Source organism: Ranitomeya imitator, chromosome 5 (genome assembly GCF_032444005.1).
Source record: "Ranitomeya imitator isolate aRanImi1 chromosome 5, aRanImi1.pri, whole genome shotgun sequence".
NCBI lineage: Eukaryota > Metazoa > Chordata > Amphibia > Anura > Dendrobatidae > Ranitomeya > Ranitomeya imitator.
Window position 1 is genome coordinate 151,496,825 of NC_091286.1, and position 21,916 is coordinate 151,518,740.

Genomic DNA, 21,916 nt, shown 5'->3' on the forward strand with positions numbered 1-21,916 from the left:
GCTCTGCAAATGTGACATGGCATTCGCTATCTATTCCAGCCAATTTTGCATTCCGCAAGTCAAATGGTGCTCCTTACCACCTTCTGAGCACCCAAACAGTAGTTTTCTACCACATATGGGGTATCGACGTACTCAGAAGAAATTGCACCACAAATTTTAGGTCCAATTTCTCCCGTTACTCTTGTGAAAATAAAAAATTGTGGGCTAAAACAGGATTTTTGTGGGAAAAATTAGATTTTTTTACTTTCATGGCTCAACGTTATAACATTTTGTAAAGCACCCTGGGGGTTCAAGGTGCTCACTACAAATACAGATAAATTCCTTGATGGTGCTAGTGTACAAAATGGGGTCATTTGTGGGAGTTCTCCACTGTTAAGCACATCAGGGGCTCTCCAAACACGATATGGGGTTCGCTATCGATTCCAGTCAATTGTGGCTTCATTGTGGCTTCAAGCAGTTTGTGAGGTGCAGTTTTTAGAATGGTGTCACTTTTGGGTATTTACTGTCACATATGCCCATCAAAGTCTCTTCAATTGTAATGTGGTCCTTGAAAAAATGGTTATGTAAATTTTGTTGAAAAATGAGAAATTGCTGATAAACTTTAAACCCTTCTAACTTCCTAACAAAAAAAATATATAAATCAAAAAATATGCTGATGTAAAGTAGACATGTAGTATATGTTATTTACTAACTATTTTGTGTGACAAAACTCTCTGGTTTAATGGCATAAAAATGAAAAGCTTGAAAATTGTAAAATTTTTAGAATATTTGCCAAATTTCCGTTTATTTAAATAAAAAGCACAGTGGGCATGATATTTTTAAAAATCACATCCCCATGCTGGAAATGTAACACGTTATGTTTTTGAAACAGCAAAAATACACAGCATCAAAAACGCATGCATGAGATTTCAGAAATCTTATTCACTTTACTGGTTGGGTACAATGGCATAGGAACATTTTCAGCATATTCTACTACAGAATTTTTATTTATTGCAATGGATGATTCTTCCATTTTTTGTCTGCACAAGTTTTCTTGTCTGCACAAGTTACTTTGTAAATTGCAATTATCGGCATCAAGTTGAAAAGTTGCCACCATACAATTTTCATGAATAACATGATATTAGCCAAATACAACATGCATTTGCATTAATATCTATAACATAAAAAAACATATACCAGATGCGGGAGTCCTTTGAAATACTGCTGAGCTCCATTGACTTTCTTGTTCTCCTTGGGAAATACGAACAGAAAATTCGTACATGGCATCAGGATTTAGTTTGTCAATCAAGGCACGTCTTGTGTATATTTCCTTGTAATCCCAACGTGCAGACTCTCCCTTTTCACGGTATCGAATTGTGTAGTGTCTGGCAAATGACAAAGTCTGTTAAAAACTGCTAAAGGAAATTAACGTTTCTGTTACTGGAGGTAAATGCATTTTGTACTAATTTAAACAACCTGAAATTACTAATTTCCTTTTTTATTTAAATGAAGTTTTTGTTCTTTTTTTCATTACAGTTACATTGCTCCATGATTGCTCCTTTCTTTTGCACTAATGAACTACTTGTTGCAGATTTTGCCACTAAATACATATTCTAAATTCAAGGCAAGTTTATGTTTGTAAATGAAAGTGAGATCCTTGTGTTTTGAGAGGCTACATTTTTTAATGAGAAATCTCCCTAAGGATACTGTCAAAGGGCCAACAAATCAGATCGTAATTAGACTGCAGTGCAGAGATTGGCTCTCCCAGCTCGGTAGTGACAGCTTCATATACTGTATTTCTATGCAGTCACGCTCAGGTTGGTAGAGCAGCTGCCAGTCTGGTCTGATCTCTGTCTGATTTATACAGCTGTCTGACTGCTCCCTAATACTGAAACTTAAGTACAAGTATTTACCTATCAAAGTGTGCACATTGTTTAAAATAATTTATAGAGCCCACATTGCTTTAATACTAGTTTAATGTTAGACACATACCTACGCCACCTGAATGCAATGTCCAATTGCATGTGCTTACTATTGGTAAGTGATGCTACCTACATTTTCTGGCCCCATTCTATTTGGTAAAGGCACGTGAACTTTTTTTTACCTTTTATTTCATTATCCTTTTAATGATAAATCTACATAATCTTGAAACTTAAAGACAAGTGTTCACCTGCTAAAGTGTGGCCATTGTTTTAAATATGTGTTTGGAGCCCTCGTCATTGCTCCAATTAGTCTAATATTAGATGTGTACGCACGCCACCTGAGGACACCAGCCAGTTGCACGTGCTTGCTTGTGGGACACGATTGAACCTTTATTTTCTGGTCCCATCCTTATTTTGTATAGGTACATGGCCTTTTTTTCACCTTTAATATAAAAGATTTCTATGTTTGGAATACTGTGTTAATTGTTTACTATAGATACCGTACACCTCATGACCATACTGATGTACTGCTGTTGTTGCTGCATTACATTGCGCAGCCCACGCAGTACATTGCGCAGCCCACGCAGTACATTACGCAGCCCACAAAGTACACGTATATTGCACAGCCCACGTAGTACATTGCGCAGCTCACGTTGTGCAGACCACGTTGTATATTGCGCAGCCCACGTTGTATATTGCGCATCCCATGCAGTATATTGCCTAGCCCACATAGCATATTGCGCAGCCCACGTTGTATATTGCCCAGTCCACGTAGTATATTGCGCAGCCCACGTTGTATATTGCACAGCCACTCACAAGGAAAAGGGCTTAAAGGGCTTTTACTTCTCCTCAAGTCTCTCTCTCAGTCTGTCTACTAAGTGAAACACTACCCGCATGGCAGGCAGCTTGAGCCTGTTCCAGGTGTCACTACCTTGTGGTGACTCCAGGCTCTCGTATGCGGCTGTGCCTTCAGGTGTCAGCTGGGGCCAGGAGACCTGCAGTCTCCTGTCCTCCGGATTTGATTGTGGGGCCTGAAGTTCCCACACAAACATGGAATATGGTGTCCAGTCTTCGGTGCTTAGTCCTGGGGTGAGCTCAGTCCCAGCTCCTATCCCCCAGATTCTCCTCACTTCTTGCCTCTTTCTCCTTCACTGTCTGCTCTCTGACTCAAACTGACTAACTCCACCTCCAGACCAGAACTTATAGGGAAGTTCCACTGAAAACCGGGTTATAGCTTCCCCTTCTGGTCTGGAGTCAGGAAGGGTGTTGTATGCTGCGTTACCTGCTAAGGGGATCCCTCCTTGCTCCCAGGTATGGCATCACCCCCTGTGAGGGAGGCAATGCCACTGTGGCAACCGGACTACTTGGGTGCTACACAAGCGTGGGAATTTTCAAATAGTTTTTTTTCCTAGCTGGATAACATCAAGAAAAAGTATTACTGCCATACTAACCATGCAATTATGCTGCAGAGCAGGTGCCAAGACTGGCACCTGCCTGCAGCAGTGTTTTTTGTCTCTTTTTTCAGTATGCTAGGTATTCATTATGCAAACTAGGAGTCAGGTCAGTGAGGGATCAGTGACCTGTCAGCAGTCTGCATTATGAATATCTAATCAGAGCACCACATACACCAACCCCGCCTTAGGGCTCGAGAATCTCATTAACACAAAACTGAAAATAAAGATTAAAAAACAACCACAAGATGAATTTCATCAACCAAGGTATCTTTTTAGTCATTATAACGGTGCCGACCTGACACTGTGTGTAGATTACTATGCAAAATCCTGCTGATAGGTTCCCTTTAAATTAGTTTTAATTTGGTTGAACATCATTATTTAAAAAAAAATATATAACAATCGTAAGCGCCACTGCAATACATTCTGTGTGTTGCCGCAAATTACCTTAAGTTCGTGTACTTACATAGCGACCACTTAATTTAGGGTTAGGATACTTTCACACTAGCGTCGGATTCGGCCCGTCGCATTGCGTCGGGCCGAGATTCCGACGCTAGCGTTTGTTGTGCCGCACAACGGGTGCAGCGGATGCATTTCTCCGGCGCATCCGCTGCCCCATTGTGAAGTGCGGGGAGGTGGGGGCGGAGTTCCGGCCGTGCATGCGCGGTCAGAAAAAGCGGTCCGTCGGCTGCAAAAAAGTTACATTTAACGTTTTTTGCTCCCGGCGGTCTGCCACAACACGGCGCAACCGTCGCAAGACGGTTGCGACGTGTGACAATACGTCGCGATGCGTCGGTAATGTAACTCTATGGGGCAAAAACGCATCCTGCAAACAACTTTGCAGGATGCGTTTTTTCCCCCAAACGACGCATTGCGACATATTAAAAAAAATGCCAGTGTGAAAGTAGCCTTAAGCTTTTTGTGTCAAGTATGGGAGAATATGAAAACCAAAAATGTATTAAGTTTGTTAACAAGGTTTATAAATAAATTAAACATTATATTTTTGTCTAAAAACTTTACTAATCCTAAACATGGTACAGGCGATGCATGTGGCAGGACAATGGAAAAAAACACCTTACAATAATAATAATAATGTAGTTGCTGCTAGTAGCAGTTCTAATACCACTGGTAGTGCTGGCAGCAACTGTACTGACAGAAGCATTCACAAATGCAAGTCACATTTGGCCTCCTTTGCAAACTCTGGCATTAGCCTCTGGGTGGGAATCAGATGGGGCAAGAAATGCTTGCCATTTCTCACACAGAGGCAGCTGTCAGCCGAATCATGAATGACAAAGAAGATATTGATGATGATTCTGTGTTAGACAAAGCCTAGGAGCCAAACAAAGGTGGCGAAGAGTTGAGGTCATCAGAGAACTACACCATGTTCCAAATTATTATGCAAATTATATTTTTCTCGGATTTTCCTAAATGATCAGTGCAAATGACTGTCAGTCTAATAAACATCATCACTCCTTAGAGTATACATCGAATTTTTTTGAAGAAACCTCCCAATGGTAACAGTATAATCTCCAAAATGAATAAAAACTCAAAATGCACTGTTCTAAATTATTAGGCATATTAGAATTTCCAAACATTTGATATGTTTTAAGGAACTGAAAATGCTCATTTGTTGCATTTACAGTACTAGGAGGTCACATTCACTGAACAAAAAAGCTATTTAACTCCAAAACATCCTAACAGGCCAAGTTACATGATAACATAGGAACCCTTCTTTGATATCACCTTCACAATTCTTGCATCCATTGAACTTGTGAGTTTTTGGAGAGTTTCTGCTTGTATTTCTTTGCATGATGTCAGAATAGCCGCCCAGAGCTGCTGTTTTGATGTGAACTGCCTCCCATCCTCATAGATCTTTTGCTTGATGATACTCCAAAGGTTCTTTATAGGGTTGAGGTCAGGGGAAGATGGTGGCCACACCATGAGTTTATCTCCGTTTATGCCCATAGCAGCCAATAACTCAGCGGTATTCTTTGAAGCATGAGATGGTGCATCGTCATTCATCAAGATGATTTTGCTCCTGAAGGCACGTTTCTGCTTTTTATACCATGGAAGAAAGTTGTCAGTCAGAAACTCTATATACTTTGCAGAGGTCATTTGCACACCTTCAGGAACCTTAAAAGGCCCTACCAGCTGTTTCCCCATGGTTCCGGCCCAAAACATGACTCCTCCACCTCTTTGCTGACATCCCAGCCTTGTTGGGACATGGTGGCCATCCACCAACCATCCACTACTCCATCCATCTGGACCATCCAGGGTTGCTCGACACTCATCAGTAAACAAGATTGTATGAAAATTAGTCTTCTTGTATATCTGGGCTCACTGCCACCATTTCTGCTTGTGAACACTGTTTAGGGGTGGCCAAATAGTAGGTTTCTGCACAAAAGCAAGCCTTTGAAGGATCCTACACCTTGAGGTTCGAGGGACTCCAGAAGCACCAGCAGCTTTAAATAACTGTTTATTGCTTTGTAATGGTATTTTGGCAACTGCTTCTTAATCCAATGAATTTGTCTGGCAGAAACCTTCCTCATTATGCCTTTATCAGCACGAACACGTCTGTGCTCAGAATCAGCCACAAATCTCTTAATAGTATGATGATCATGCTTAAGTTTTTGGGAAATATCTAATGTTTTCATCCCTTGACCATATCATTGCATTATTTGATGCTTTTCGGCAGCAGAGAGATCCTTTTTCTTTCCCATGTTACTTGAAAACTGTGGCCTGCTTAATAATGTGGAACATCACTTTTAAGTAGTTTTCCTTTAATTAGAATCACCTGGAAAACTATTTATCACTTGTGTTTAAGATTGATTTCAGTTATCCATTGAGTACTGAGACACAATACCATCCATGAGTTTATTTGAAAAACAAACCAATTAAATGTTTATGACACTTAAATCCAATTTGCATAATAATTTACAACACGGTATAGGTTGTTGGCATCGATGATACACAGTGCAAGCAAATTCCATAAAAAATATCCTCTGTGGTCAAATCAACTTTTCCTGCAGTCAACTCTGGAGCAGGTAAAGCCACATATGCTGTCGGTAAAGGAGTCACCACAGCAACTGAAAGGTCATTGCACATGTGGATTTCTTGTGTATGGGAGTTCTTTTGCACGTTGTCACCAGATTATTCTTTGGCACTCTGAAGGTTCTGTTGAAAGGACATAAGCCATGAATGTCCCATCTCTTATAGACTAGGAACTATGGATCTCAATCAGAACATGAAGCAAAAATAACTGTTCATTTGGCAAGTCAAGCAAACCAGAAGTCAGAGCAAGCCTCAAGTTGTCCTTGCCCCCTTCACATCACGCTCATCTTAATATCTACCAAGCCATACCCTTATGTAGCACCTGTTCAGTGTCATCATCACCACCATCATCATTGTCAACCTCTTCTACTGCATATCATACTCCTTCTCAGTACACATTCTCCTTGTCTGTCAAAACGGCAAATATCCTTCGCCAATTGTGTGTCGAGCAAACAGTTGTATGCTCAAAGTTATTCACTGGTTTGCCAACGAAACTCCTAAAACCTTACTAGCTTGTGTATTATGCTACCTTTCAAGAAATATGGCGTGTGCCCAGCCTCACTGAATGATACCGAGCCACTAATATTTCTCTCAGAAAGGGGTACTCGCTCTCTATATTTAAGTGCAGGAAAATGTAGAGCCCTCTACTAACATCTCTATGAGCTCCAAAATGCACTGCACTATAGATATTTGGAGCAAAACGATTGCATGGAAAATGCACGAATTGCATTGTTCAATGGGTGAATCTTTTCACCATCAGCGATGCACTACCACATCTGGGACAGGTATCCTGTGCGACTGCAAGCTACATCTGTTTCCACCTACAGGCAGTGGTTATCTGTCTACTCCTACGCCTCCTCCAGATCCTGCTCAATTGACATGACCTCATCCCCAACAAGCACTGGGCACATCATTGATTCCACACAGTGCTTCATTCTCTTCATGCAAGGCAAAGTGCCGTAAAGCAGTTAATAGCTTAAAAGCCTGGGAGAGAAAAGTCACACAGAGGAAGAGTTGCTGCTATGCATCAAAAGACACCACTGACTGGCTCCTCATAAACTACAACTTGGAATTGATATTCTGGGTAAATTACAGTCAGGCAAAAATAGACACACTCCATGCATGGTTCATGTACTGAAATTAATAGTGCAAGATTACCTTCACAAATACACACAATGGAGAATGTTGGTGGCTCTAGCCAGAAAAGTGTTCATCTATTTAAATAGATCTTATGTGGCAAAGATTGCCCTCATGTCTTTACAGGAAACAAAACAGTCTTCAATAGCATCTCCTCATTTGCGACATCACAATCTGCTGGAATTTTACATGGTATATGTTGCTCCGCTTGTAAGAACAGTGTAAAACAATGAAACACTACATCATGCAGCCATTGAACTGAAGTGTGGGTTGCTTTGAGGTTTGACATTGGCAGCTAATAAGGGATGTGTCTTACCTACTGAAATTCTTTGGAGAATTGTTAAAATTAAAATTTTATGGACGTGTGTGGAATTAGCGATGTGATCCAACTAAAATTTATCCTGAAAAAATCACTCACAAGCATGCAAGAGGAAATGAAGGAACAACACCGATTTGCACCTGTTCTGCCCCATTTTGAGTCTGTTGGGGATCCTCAAGGTCTATGTCCCATGCTACAGGATTTGAAGGACAACAATCCCAAATGCATAATGTGAGGCAACGGGTTCTGGCGAAAATACCGCCAGTAAACTCCGGACTCACCAAATCTGCTCAAAACATATCATAATGACAGGAGGAACAACTGAGCATCAATAGACAATTCCAATAAACTTTATTCCAAGATTAAAAAATACCATATAATTTCAAATAAGTATATCATAAAGTAACATGAACAAAGATGAAAAATCAAGAAAATGCTGAAAACATGACCCCAATACCCCTACTGCCCCACCCTGAGATAACTACCCAACATAGATGTACATGTCAGGCCCCTGCCAACCCCCCACTCCCCACGGGAGGTACCAAGGAGGGACAAAAAGTAGGACACTGAATATAACTCACAAGGTAAGTCTATACACTAGTATGTCCCCCTAGAGCGACCCATATCCCTATACGTCATGTAGCATAATTCATAGGAGCACCATTGTGGTAACAAAATGCATGAGGCTAACATGAAAACAATAACAGGGCTACTGCGGTCTCTAAACAAATGGAGAGAACTACTAGCCTACCTAAACTAGGAGGTAAGCCTCCATACACACAGTGGTGCCGACCCTGCTGGCGCTGGAAAAGTCACTGAGAGAATCAAATCACACATCAAAAAACGCCAGCATGGGAACAGAAGCTTACCGAATAGCAGGGCAGCAGGGCAGAGTGGAGAGACAGTCGGGAGGTGGTCCCCGACGCGCGTTTCGCGGCCTCAAACCGCCGCTTTCTCAAGGGGATAACTCATGTGTGCCCAGAAGGACCTTAAAGTAGCCCCTGACCCCAGTCATGTGGTGCCCGGCGGCCAATGGTAGTGGCGCTGTCAGCGCATGCGCACTGTGTCCAGCAGGTCCCGGCAGTGCAAACCAGCGTCAAGGCAAGCACGCACATGCAGGAAAAGCCTGTAATGCGCGGGCGAGCCCCACAGACGCTGGTGCACACCGGGACAAAGCGGAACGGAGCGCGATACGCACTGCCACCAATGTAAATGTAAAATGATAGTTATAATTATACAAGGACCAGTAAAGTATCAGCTATGCCTCCCCCAGATAGAGTCATAGAGCCCATCAACCTTACTCCCACACTCAACAAATATGGGTCACAGGAATGCATACAGGAACAAATACAGGAAAGTCATTCAAAAAATTTTTTTGTTAGAGTATATCCATCTCTGTGCGCCAATCCCCTGCAACGGTGCACATGTTCTTTGCTGCATATCTGAAGTGTCCCAAATGCTGGATGGGGAGCAACATGTTCCATTCCACCAATGTGACAGTCGATGGGGTCCTTGCATCATAATGGAGACGATGATGGTGATTAAGCGGGTCATAGGGCTGCATAATAAGGAACACCTCCAGGCACTTCAGTTCACTAGTGATATAAATATATTGAAAGAACAAGGGTTACTAATAAAATCACAAGAAAAATAATATTAAAAACACATTAAAAACAACCACCCGACCGAAAATCGGGTATAGGGGCCCAAATAAAGAGGGTTGTAATTGTTCTATTTACAGGGGTTCAGGAGTAGGCAGAAGGTATACAATACAATGCCCACGCCATGAGCAAACTGGAGCACACATTACAAATAGGAGGCAAAGCTTAGTGCCTCATTTAGACCGTTTGGTGCCAATGTGCCAAGTTGCACTATCCATTTCGTTTCTTTTTGTGCCAACAGTTTTTTGTTGTCCCCACCCCGAATTCCCAGATGTAAGACATCGATACCCCTCACCCTCAGTGCTTTCGCATCACATTTGTGGTAGAGTCTGAAGTGACGGGGAATCGATTTGAGTTCAGAAATGTCAGGCACCGTCTCGGCTGCACCAATGTCCCGCACATGCTCACGGACCCTCACTCTTAATTCACGAGTGGTTAAACCCACATAAACCATGGGGCAGGGACACGTGGCATAATAAACCACGTTAGTTGTACCACAAGAGATACGTTCTCTTATATCATATTTTCTAGTCCCATCCGTAGATGTAAAACTAGAGCATCTCAGGACATTGGTGCAGGCAAGACAGTGCCCGCATGGGAAACATCCAGCGTTGGGACCCCTCGTACCAAATGGGTTATTCGGGGTAGGGACATAGGGGCTACGCACCAATAAATCGTTTAAGTTTTTACACCTCCTCGATGTCATACGTGGATTAGGGCCAAGGGAGGCCGCCAGAGAGGGCTCAGTCCCCAAAACGGACCAATGTTTAGCAAGGATGGAGCGCATATTGCCCCATTCGTGATTATAAGTTGAAATAAAGCGAATGGGACCCGCCCCATCCCTATTGGTCCGCCTATTGGGAGGATGTAATAGAGTCTCACGTGGGGTTTTTCTAGCACGGTCATAGCCATGTTTGATGGATCTCCTGCTATAACCCCGCGCTAGAAAACGATCTTTCAGATCAGAGGCTTGTGCCTCAAACCTGGACTCAGAGGAACAGATTCGCCGCATCCTGAGGAATTGTCCGACCGGGACGGCCCTCACCGTGGATGGGTCATGTGCCGATGAAGCATGTAGAAGTGAATTGACCGAGGTCAACTTTCTAAAGACATCCGCCTGGATACGTCGAGAGTGATCGACCTCCAAGCGGATGTCCAGAAAATCGACCGTAACGTTACTGTACATATATGTCAATTTGATATTGAACATATTGTTGTTCAAAGTACCCATAAAGTCCCCGAGCTGCCGGACAGTCCCGTCCCACAAAAAGAAAATATCATCAATAAAGCGATACCAGCACAGCACATGGGAAGCGGCCCGCGGACCCTCGTCGCCAAAAACCAATCTCTCCCAGTAACCTAGAAAGAGATTAGCGTACGAGGGCGCACAGGCCGCGCCCATGGCTGTGCCACGCTTCTGTAAATAAAAGATGTCTTTGAAGACAAAAAAATTGTGGGTAAGGGCATAGTCCAGCAGCTCAAGGACTAACCCACGTATTGGGCCGTCCAGGTCGGAGGTCCCCAGGAAGAAGCGAGCCGCCTCTAAGCCATAGGAATGTTCTATGCAAGTATATAATCCCTCCACGTCAGCAGTGACGAGGAGGGTTGTATCATCCACAGGGATGCCGTCAACCCGCGCCAGGACGTCAGTCGTGTCTCGAACATATGACGGTAAAGTTTGTACCAGGGGTTTTAGGTAGAAATCTATAAAGCGACATATCTGATTGCATAAACCCCCAATACCGGACACGATAGGACGTCCCGGGGGGTTAAGGGCATCCTTGTGGACTTTTGGTAATAAATAAAACGTTGGAGTCCTAGGGGACCTGACCATCAATCCATCGAAGACATTTTTGGGGATAATACCTCCCTCCAAGGCCCCAACAAGAATCCTCTCCAACTCCCGCGAGTAGGTGCCCATAGGATTGAAGGACAACTTGAGGTAAGTGTTGGAGTCCCGAAGCTGGCGAAATGCCTCCCGCTCATATTGCCCACTCGGCCAGACCACAATGTTCCCCCCCTTGTCCGCAGGTTTAAATACAACATCCCGCATTGATTGCAATTGCGAGATCGCCTGCCGTTGTTTAGCGGTTAGGTTATCAAAAGTCCGCCGTGTTGATAGTTTTTTAAAATCATCACTCACCAATTTGGTAAATATTTCAACTGCTGGACTCAAGGACAAGGGGGGGAACCTGGCGGATCTGGGCACGATAGAAGAGGGGAACCTACCCGCCCTCGGAGACTCCTGTTCCTCAAGTAAATCCTCCAAATCCCGAAGTGCCTGTGCCTCAATATCACTCATGGGCTGAGATGTAGAATTTTTAGCATGTAATTTTTTTAGAATTAACTTGCGGGAGAAAAGGTGGAGGTCCTTAAGGGCAGTAAAATAATCAAATGAATTCGTTGGAGAAAAGGTCAGGCCCCTACTTAGGACATCCAACTGAGACTCAGTAAGAGTATATGTTGACAAATTTAATACCTGGAGTCCTCCCTGGCGGCCACCCCGAACCGAAACTCCACCGGCTCCCTTGCTCCTGGCGTGTTGTCTGGTGGTCATCCTTTTGTCGTTGGACTCAGACGTAGACGTCTTTTCAGATTGGGATATACTGGGCCTTATATCCTCGTCATAATTGGATCTACCCGAAAGTACCGAGGTAGATCTAGATCGAGAGTAGGAAGTGTTCCTGGATCTCGGACGTGATCGGCCCCATGGATTCCGCCATCTATAGACCCTGGATTGTTGTTTATCCTTGATATCACGATTGAATTTTTTTGTCTTAGTAGTTTGGATATCATGGGCCCATTTTTGTAGGTCCGCATCGATTTCTTCATTTAGTTTTTTTAATGCATCATTTGACATGTCCTTCTGTAGGCATGCCTGTAGACTATCAATTTCTTTTTCCATTGATTCAAGAGATTCATGGTTCATCTGTTTGAGCAGAACCATGAACCCCTTGGAGCAGGTGTTAGTCAGTTCTTCCCAGTCATTTTTAAACTTGTCATCCACAATTGGGAATGACGGAAAAACTTGGATGCGGAGACCACGTGGAATCAGATCTTTCTGTATATACATGTCCAAAAACTCATGGTTCCACCATGTGCGGGTTCTTTTGTGTAATAGCTCTTTAAAGCGGTATACAACCTCCTGTAGCTCCTTAGATGGCTCCTCAATACCCCCATCAGCATTATCAAGACAAACATCATTGATCTGTGCTCGCCAAGTGCAATCACGCGCACGGAAGTCCATGCCTAGGAATGGGAGAACTGTGAAAGACACAGAAAACACTAAGAACAACAATCCCAAATGCATAATAATGACAGGAGGAACAACTGAGCATCAATAGACAATTCCAATAAACTTTATTCCAAGATTCTCTCAGTGACTTTTCCAGCGCCAGCAGGGTCGGCACCACTGTGTGTATGGAGGCTTACCTCCTAGTTTAGGTAGGCTAGTAGTTCTCTCCATTTGTTTAGAGACCGCAGTAGCCCTGTTATTGTTTTCATGTTAGCCTCATGCATTTTGTTACCACAATGGTGCTCCTATGAATTATGCTACATGACGTATAGGGATATGGGTCGCTCTAGGGGGACATACTAGTGTATAGACTTACCTTGTGAGTTATATTCAGTGTCCTACTTTTTGTCCCTCCTTGGTACCTCCCGTGGGGAGTGGGGGGTTGGCAGGGGCCTGACATGTACATCTATGTTGGGTAGTTATCTCAGGGTGGGGCAGTAGGGGTATTGGGGTCATGTTTTCAGCATTTTCTTGATTTTTCATCTTTGTTCATGTTACTTTATGATATACTTATTTGAAATTATATGGTATTTTTTAATCTTGGAATAAAGTTTATTGGAATTGTCTATTGATGCTCAGTTGTTCCTCCTGTCATTATGATATGTTTTGAGCAGATTTGGTGAGTCCGGAGTTTACTGGCGGTATTTTCGCCAGAACCCGTTGCCTCACATTATGCATTTGGGATTGTTGTTCTTAGTGTTTTCTGTGTCTTTCACAGTTCTCCCATTCCTAGGCATGGACTTCCGTGCGCGTGATTGCACTTGGCGAGCACAGATCAATGATGTTTGTCTTGATAATGCTGATGGGGGTATTGAGGGGCCATCTAAGGAGCTACAGGAGGTTGTATACCGCTTTAAAGAGCTATTACACAAAAGAACCCGCACATGGTGGAACCATGAGTTTTTGGACATGTATATACAGAAAGATCTGATTCCACGTGGTCTCCGCATCCAAGTTTTTCCGTCATTCCCAATTGTGGATGACAAGTTTAAAAATGACTGGGAAGAACTGACTAACACCTGCTCCAAGGGGTTCATGGTTCTGCTCAAACAGATGAACCATGAATCTCTTGAATCAATGGAAAAAGAAATTGATAGTCTACAGGCATGCCTACAGAAGGACATGTCAAATGATGCATTAAAAAAACTAAATGAAGAAATCGATGCGGACCTACAAAAATGGGCCCATGATATCCAAACTACTAAGACAAAAAAATTCAATCGTGATATCAAGGATAAACAACAATCCAGGGTCTATAGATGGCGGAATCCATGGGGCCGATCACGTCCGAGATCCAGGAACACTTCCTACTCTCGATCTAGATCTACCTCGGTACTTTCGGGTAGATCCAATTATGACGAGGATATAAGGCCCAGTATATCCCAATCTGAAAAGACGTCTACGTCTGAGTCCAACGACAAAAGGATGACCACCAGACAACACGCCAGGAGCAAGGGAGCCGGTGGAGTTTCGGTTCGGGGTGGCCGCCAGGGAGGACTCCAGGTATTAAATTTGTCAACATATACTCTTACTGAGTCTCAGTTGGATGTCCTAAGTAGGGGCCTGACCTTTTCTCCAACGAATTCATTTGATTATTTTACTGCCCTTAAGGACCTCCACCTTTTCTCCCGCAAGTTAATTCTAAAAAAATTACATGCTAAAAATTCTACATCTCAGCCCATGAGTGATATTGAGGCACAGGCACTTCGGGATTTGGAGGATTTACTTGAGGAACAGGAGTCTCCGAGGGCGGGTAGGTTCCCCTCTTCTATCGTGCCCAGATCCGCCAGGTTCCCCCCCTTGTCCTTGAGTCCAGCAGTTGAAATATTTACCAAATTGGTGAGTGATGATTTTAAAAAACTATCAACACGGCGGACTTTTGATAACCTAACCGCTAAACAACGGCAGGCGATCTCGCAATTGCAATCAATGCGGGATGTTGTATTTAAACCTGCGGACAAGGGGGGGAACATTGTGGTCTGGCCGAGTGGGCAATATGAGCGGGAGGCATTTCGCCAGCTTCGGGACTCCAACACTTACCTCAAGTTGTCCTTCAATCCTATGGGCACCTACTCGCGGGAGTTGGAGAGGATTCTTGTTGGGGCCTTGGAGGGAGGTATTATCCCCAAAAATGTCTTCGATGGATTGATGGTCAGGTCCCCTAGGACTCCAACGTTTTATTTATTACCAAAAGTCCACAAGGATGCCCTTAACCCCCCGGGACGTCCTATCGTGTCCGGTATTGGGGGTTTATGCGATCAGATATGTCGCTTTATAGATTTCTACCTAAAACCCCTGGTACAAACTTTACCGTCATATGTTCGAGACACGACTGACGTCCTGGCGCGGGTTGACGGCATCCCTGTGGATGATACAACCCTCCTCGTCACTGCTGACGTGGAGGGATTATATACTTGCATAGAACATTCCTATGGCTTAGAGGCGGCTCGCTTCTTCCTGGGGACCTCCGACCTGGACGGCCCAATACGTGGGTTAGTCCTTGAGCTGCTGGACTATGCCCTTACCCACAATTTTTTTGTCTTCAAAGACATCTTTTATTTACAGAAGCGTGGCACAGCCATGGGCGCGGCCTGTGCGCCCTCGTACGCTAATCTCTTTCTAGGTTACTGGGAGAGATTGGTTTTTGGCGACGAGGGTCCGCGGGCCGCTTCCCATGTGCTGTGCTGGTATCGCTTTATTGATGATATTTTCTTTTTGTGGGACGGGACTGTCCGGCAGCTCGGGGACTTTATGGGTACTTTGAACAACAATATGTTCAATATCAAATTGACATATATGTACAGTAACGTTACGGTCGATTTTCTGGACATCCGCTTGGAGGTCGATCACTCTCGACGTATCCAGGCGGATGTCTTTAGAAAGTCGACCTCGGTCAATTCACTTCTACATGCTTCATCGGCACATGACCCATCCACGGTGAGGGCCGTCCCGGTCGGACAATTCCTCAGGATGCGGCGAATCTGTTCCTCTGAGTCCAGGTTTGAGGCACAAGCCTCTGATCTGAAAGATCGTTTTCTAGCGCGGGGTTATAGCAGGAGATCCATCAAACATGGCTATGACCGTGCTAGAAAAACCCCACGTGAGACTCTATTACATCCTCCCAATAGGCGGACCAATAGGGATGGGGCGGGTCCCATTCGCTTTATTTCAACTTATAATCACGAATGGGGCAATATGCGCTCCATCCTTGCTAAACATTGGTCCGTTTTGGGGACTGAGCCCTCTCTGGCGGCCTCCCTTGGCCCTAATCCACGTATGACATCGAGGAGGTGTAAAAACTTAAACGATTTATTGGTGCGTAGCCACTATGTCCCTACCCCGAATAACCCATTTGGTACGAGGGGTCCCAACGCTGGATGTTTCCCATGCGGGCACTGTCTTGCGTGCACCAATGTCCTGAGATGCTCTAGTTTTACATCTACGGATGGGACTAGAAAATATGATATAAGAGAACGTATCTCTTGTGGTACAACTAACGTGGTTTATTATGCCACGTGTCCCTGCCCCATGGTTTATGTGGGTTTAACCACTCGTGAATTAAGAGTGAGGGTCCGTGAGCATGTGCGGGACATTGGTGCAGCCGAGACGGTGCCTGACATTTCTGAACTCAAATCGATTCCCCGTCACTTCAGACTCTACCACAAATGTGATGCGAAAGCACTGAGGGTGAGGGGTATCGATGTCTTACATCTGGGAATTCGGGGTGGGGACAACAAAAAACTGTTGGCACAAAAAGAAACGAAATGGATAGTGCAACTTGGCACATTGGCACCAAACGGTCTAAATGAGGCACTAAGCTTTGCCTCCTATTTGTAATGTGTGCTCCAGTTTGCTCATGGCGTGGGCATTGTATTGTATACCTTCTGCCTACTCCTGAACCCCTGTAAATAGAACAATTACAACCCTCTTTATTTGGGCCCCTATACCCGATTTTCGGTCGGGTGGTTGTTTTTAATGTGTTTTTAATATTATTTTTCTTGTGATTTTATTAGTAACCCTTGTTCTTTCAATATATTTATATCACTAGTGAACTGAAGTGCCTGGAGGTGTTCCTTATTATGCAGCCCTATGACCCGCTTAATCACCATCATCGTCTCCATTATGATGCAAGGACCCCATCGACTGTCACATTGGTGGAATGGAACATGTTGCTCCCCATCCAGCATTTGGGACACTTCAGATATGCAGCAAAGAACATGTGCACCGTTGCAGGGGATTGGCGCACAGAGATGGATATACTCTAACAAAAAAGTTTTTTGAATGACTTTCCTGTATTTGTTCCTGTATGCATTCCTGTGACCCATATTTGTTGAGTGTGGGAGTAAGGTTGATGGGCTCTATGACTCTATCTGGGGGAGGCATAGCTGATACTTTACTGGTCCTTGTATAATTATAACTATCATTTTACATTTACATTGGTGGCAGTGCGTATCGCGCTCCGTTCCGCTTTGTCCCGGTGTGCACCAGCGTCTGTGGGGCTCGCCCGCGCATTACAGGCTTTTCCTGCATGTGCGTGCTTGCCTTGACGCTGGTTTGCACTGCCGGGACCTGCTGGACGCAGTGTGCATGCGCCGACAGCGCCACTACCATTGGCCGCCGGGCACCACATGACTGGGGTCAGGGGCTACTTTAAGGTCCTTCTGGGCACACATGAGTTATCCCCTTGAGAAAGCGGCGGTTTGAGGCCGCGAAACGCGCGTCGGGGACCACCTCCCGACTGTCTCTCCACTCTGCCCTGCTGCCCTGCTATTCGGTAAGCTTCTGTTCCCATGCTGGCGTTTTTTGATGTGTGATTTGATTCTCTCAGTGACTTTTCCAGCGCCAGCAGGGTCGGCACCACTGTGTGTATGGAGGCTTACCTCCTAGTTTAGGTAGGCTAGTAGTTCTCTCCATTTGTTTAGAGACCGCAGTAGCCCTGTTATTGTTTTCATGTTAGCCTCATGCATTTTGTTACCACAATGGTGCTCCTATGAATTATGCTACATGACGTATAGGGATATGGGTCGCTCTAGGGGGACATACTAGTGTATAGACTTACCTTGTGAGTTATATTCAGTGTCCTACTTTTTGTCCCTCCTTGGTACCTCCCGTGGGGAGTGGGGGGTTGGCAGGGGCCTGACATGTACATCTATGTTGGGTAGTTATCTCAGGGTGGGGCAGTAGGGGTATTGGGGTCATGTTTTCAGCATTTTCTTGATTTTTCATCTTTGTTCATGTTACTTTATGATATACTTATTTGAAATTATATGGTATTTTTTAATCTTGGAATAAAGTTTATTGGAATTGTCTATTGATGCTCAGTTGTTCCTCCTGTCATTAGGATTTGAAGGAGTAGGAGGACGATCATCAGGAGGAGGAAGAGGAAAAGGTGGAGGAGACAACTGGCCATGACAACCTACAATTGCAGTGGAGTTACAACAATGAAACAATAGTGCCCTCAGTTGTGTTGGCAGGCATGGAAAACTGTATGCAGCAATGCTTCTGGGAGGTCAGGTGTATTGTTAACATGAAGCAAAGTGATGACTATTGGATAACCATGCTTTTAGACCCTCGCTATAAAAACAAAATGGGGGCATTTTTGCTGCTTACAAAAAGGAGTCCAAATTGGCTTGCTACCAGAATAAGCTATGATATCTGTTCTGTGAAGGTTTTGCAGAGAAAACGCCTGACACGTGCATGGCTGCCCAGAAAATTCTTCTGTGATCCATGCAGATGCAATGTTGCCTGTGACATCAAGTACCTGAAGCAGCAGCAACACAGTACAATTGACATGATGGACCAGCTGTTTTTTCTGCCAGTGTGACAACCTGGCACACTTTAGCAAACACATGACTCTGAACAGCCAGGTTCAGTCACACCAACAAGACTGTATCCTTTCTCATGTAGATACACTAATCTCTGATCCCATGGATTTTTGGATCAATAAATTGGACCGGTATCATGTGCCTGCAGAGTTTGCTATGAGTGAACTGTCCTGTCCACTCTGCACTGTCAAGTCAGAGATTATTCAGCACGGCTGTGGATTTGTCACCCCAAAGTGGACCATGAACCAGTCATGGATCAATGCAGACTTTCTGTCTGTCCAATGACTGTTGTCTACACAGTTCTACTGCCTCCAATGTGCATGGACCACATTATGCCCAGCATCTATAACATGTCTATCAAGTCATCTACATTGTAGTACTGCTGCTGCTTGGGCTACTGGTGCTGCATAGTTGTGCCAGCCACACACCTCCTTGCTGCCCACTGTATTTTATAGCAGTAGCCAGTACTATGGATGCTGGGACACCAGTGGTGGATTAAGGGTAGCCAGGGCCCCCGGGCTGTTCAGGTTCTGTGGGCCCCCCGGTAATGTGAAGGGGTCATGCGACGGTGTCATCATATAGCTGAACCAGATTAATCCAGAAAAATAGTTGCTGAGTGAAACTCCACTTCTCACCTATCACACATTAACAGTTCCCATCACCAGATCACACATATAACCGGCAGCTTTTGTTTTGGCCAAAAGATTTTTCAAGCCGCCACCATAACACGGTAGACACTTTCGGCTGGGCCCTACTCTGCTGTAACCTATTAAATATTTGTTAAAATATGCAATACAATTTAGGTATATTTTTATCTATTTTTCAATTTTTAACCCCTTAATGACCGCCAATACGCCTTTTAACTGACCTTACATATAAGAGAATATCCTCCCCATACAGGTGACAATCCAGCATCTGTCGGTTGTGCACTATAGCTGACAACTTTCTGCATCAGCCACGATCAGTGTTTGCACCGTCCAAATCTGTTTAACCCCTTAGATGCTGCTGTCAATAGTGACTACATCATTATAAATGGTTAACAGAGTGTGGGGGCTTCCTCTTTATCCCAATTGGTGCCCTCAGATCATGATTTTGTGGTCCTGATGTTTGCGGTGGCAATTCATGACCAAATAGCGGCCTTACAATCTGCCGGCTGTTGTAACCTGTTCAGAAGTTAGAGGCATTTAGGTGGTAAAAATACACATTTTCATTTCTGTCATACCACTTTGCATTAATTCCTGTAAAGCACCTGAAGGGTTAATAAACTACCTGACAGCAGTTTTTGATGTGTCAGAGGGGGCTGTTTTTAAAATGGTATCACGTTTGGGGGTTTCCCAATATATGAGACCCCTAAAGTCACTTTAAACATGGATAAGTCCCTAAAAAAATAAATTTAGTAAATTTCCTTGAAAAAATGAAAAATTGCTGCTACATTTTTTAACCTCCTAAAATGCTAAAAAAATAAAATAACATTTTACAAATGATGCTGATGTAAAGCCTACATGTGGGAAATGTTATTTATTAATGGATTGCTGTGGTATGGCCATCTGGATTAAAGGGATAATCATTCAAATTTTGAAAATTGCTAATTTTATAACATTTTTCTCAAATTTTTGATATTTTTTATAAATAAACACACATTGACCTAAATTTACCATTATCATAAAGTATAATGTGTCACAAAAAAACAATCTCAAAATCACTGGGATTTGTTGAAGCATTGCAGAGTTATTACCACATAAAGTGACACTGGTCAGATTTCAAAAATTTGGCTCCGTCACTAAGGGGTTAAAATGACCAATAATATCACATACAAGGAACAAATACAACACCATGACCTGACCACATACTGTATTACCACCAGTGACAGAATAATATCACATACAAGGAACAAATACCACCGCACCATGACCAGACCACATATTACCACCACAAAGTGACCAAATAGCACATTCAAGGGACAAATACCGCAACACCATGACCTGACCACATATTACCACCAGTGACCGAATAACATCACATACAAAGAACAAATACCCCAGCACCATGACCAGACCACATTTCACTACCACAAAGTGACCAAATAGCACATACAAGGGACAAATACCGCAACATCATGACAAGACCACATATTACCACCACATAGTGACTGAATACTACAATACTGATCAGTAATAAAAAAACACAATACTATCACCATAAGTGCCATTATACACAGGAGATCTGTACTTATTATGCAGTGTCTGTGTAGAGGTAATACAGTGTTCACCAGTGACAATATACACAGGACCTCTGTATATAGTATACAGTGTATAGTGTCAGTGTATAGGTAACACACTGACTCACCAGTGATGTCTCTAGATGAAGTCCTTCATCTTTCATCCAGCACAGCCCGCCATCACTTCTTCCAGCCAGGACTCGTCTGTGCAGGAAATAACACAGTTATCTTGACCTCCGCTTGCAGAACACGTTACTTAATTTTCCCAACTTCTACATTACACCACATGAAGAAAAAAAGGCGACATAGTGTCACTCTGCACAGTAACAGGACCGCGCCCCCATTTAAAACAGTGTCCTCAAAAAAATGAAATAAATACATCACTGCAGTAATAATATCCCTTAATTAGCCCCTATGGTAATAATAATATCCCCCATCCTGGCCCGTGTATCTCATTCCTGGCTCTAGCCATATGTTCTCGCATCTTGTCCTCATGAGTATCCATCCTGCCCCATATGATCTCCCCATCATGCCCCATTGGTCTCTATTGTATCCATCCTGCCCCATGATCCTGCACGATCTGTCTCCAATCCTGCCCCATGTCTTTCATTCTGCCCCATGTCTCCAATCATGCCCCGTATCTACATTCTGCCCATGTCTCCAATCCTGCCCCATCTGTCTCCAGTCCTGCCCCAGTTTGTCCAGCATCTCTGCCCCCAGTGTCCAGCATCTCTGCCCCATCTGTCTCCAGTCCTGCCCCAATGTGTCCAGCATCTCTGCCCCCAATGTGTCCAGCATCTCTGCCCCCAATGTGTCCAGCATCTCTGCCCCCAGAGTTCGGCATCTCTGCCCCCAGTGTCCGGCATCTCTGCCTCCAATGTGTCCAGCATCTTTGCCCTCAGTGTCCAGCATCTCTGCCCCCAGTATCCAGCATCTCTGCCCCCAGTGTCCAGCATCTCTGCCCCCAGTGTCCAGCATCTCTGCCCCCAGTGTCCAGCATCTCTGCCCCCAGTGTCCAGCATCTCTGCCCCCAGTGTCCAGCATCTCTGCCCCCAATG

The 21,916-nt window shown here is 44.1% G+C and overlaps 1 protein-coding gene across 2 annotated transcripts in view; it reads right to left on the bottom strand.

The window, feature by feature from the left end:
• The window catches only part of FNDC1 (fibronectin type III domain containing 1), a 392,429-nt gene that overhangs the window by 194,762 nt on the left and 175,751 nt on the right, over window positions 1-21,916 (bottom strand). For both annotated transcript variants that reach the window (XM_069769220.1, XM_069769221.1), the window contains one exon: window positions 1,177-1,364. In XM_069769220.1, coding sequence (XP_069625321.1) covers window positions 1,177-1,364 — 188 coding nt within the window. The remainder of the gene's footprint in view (window positions 1-1,176; window positions 1,365-21,916) is intronic.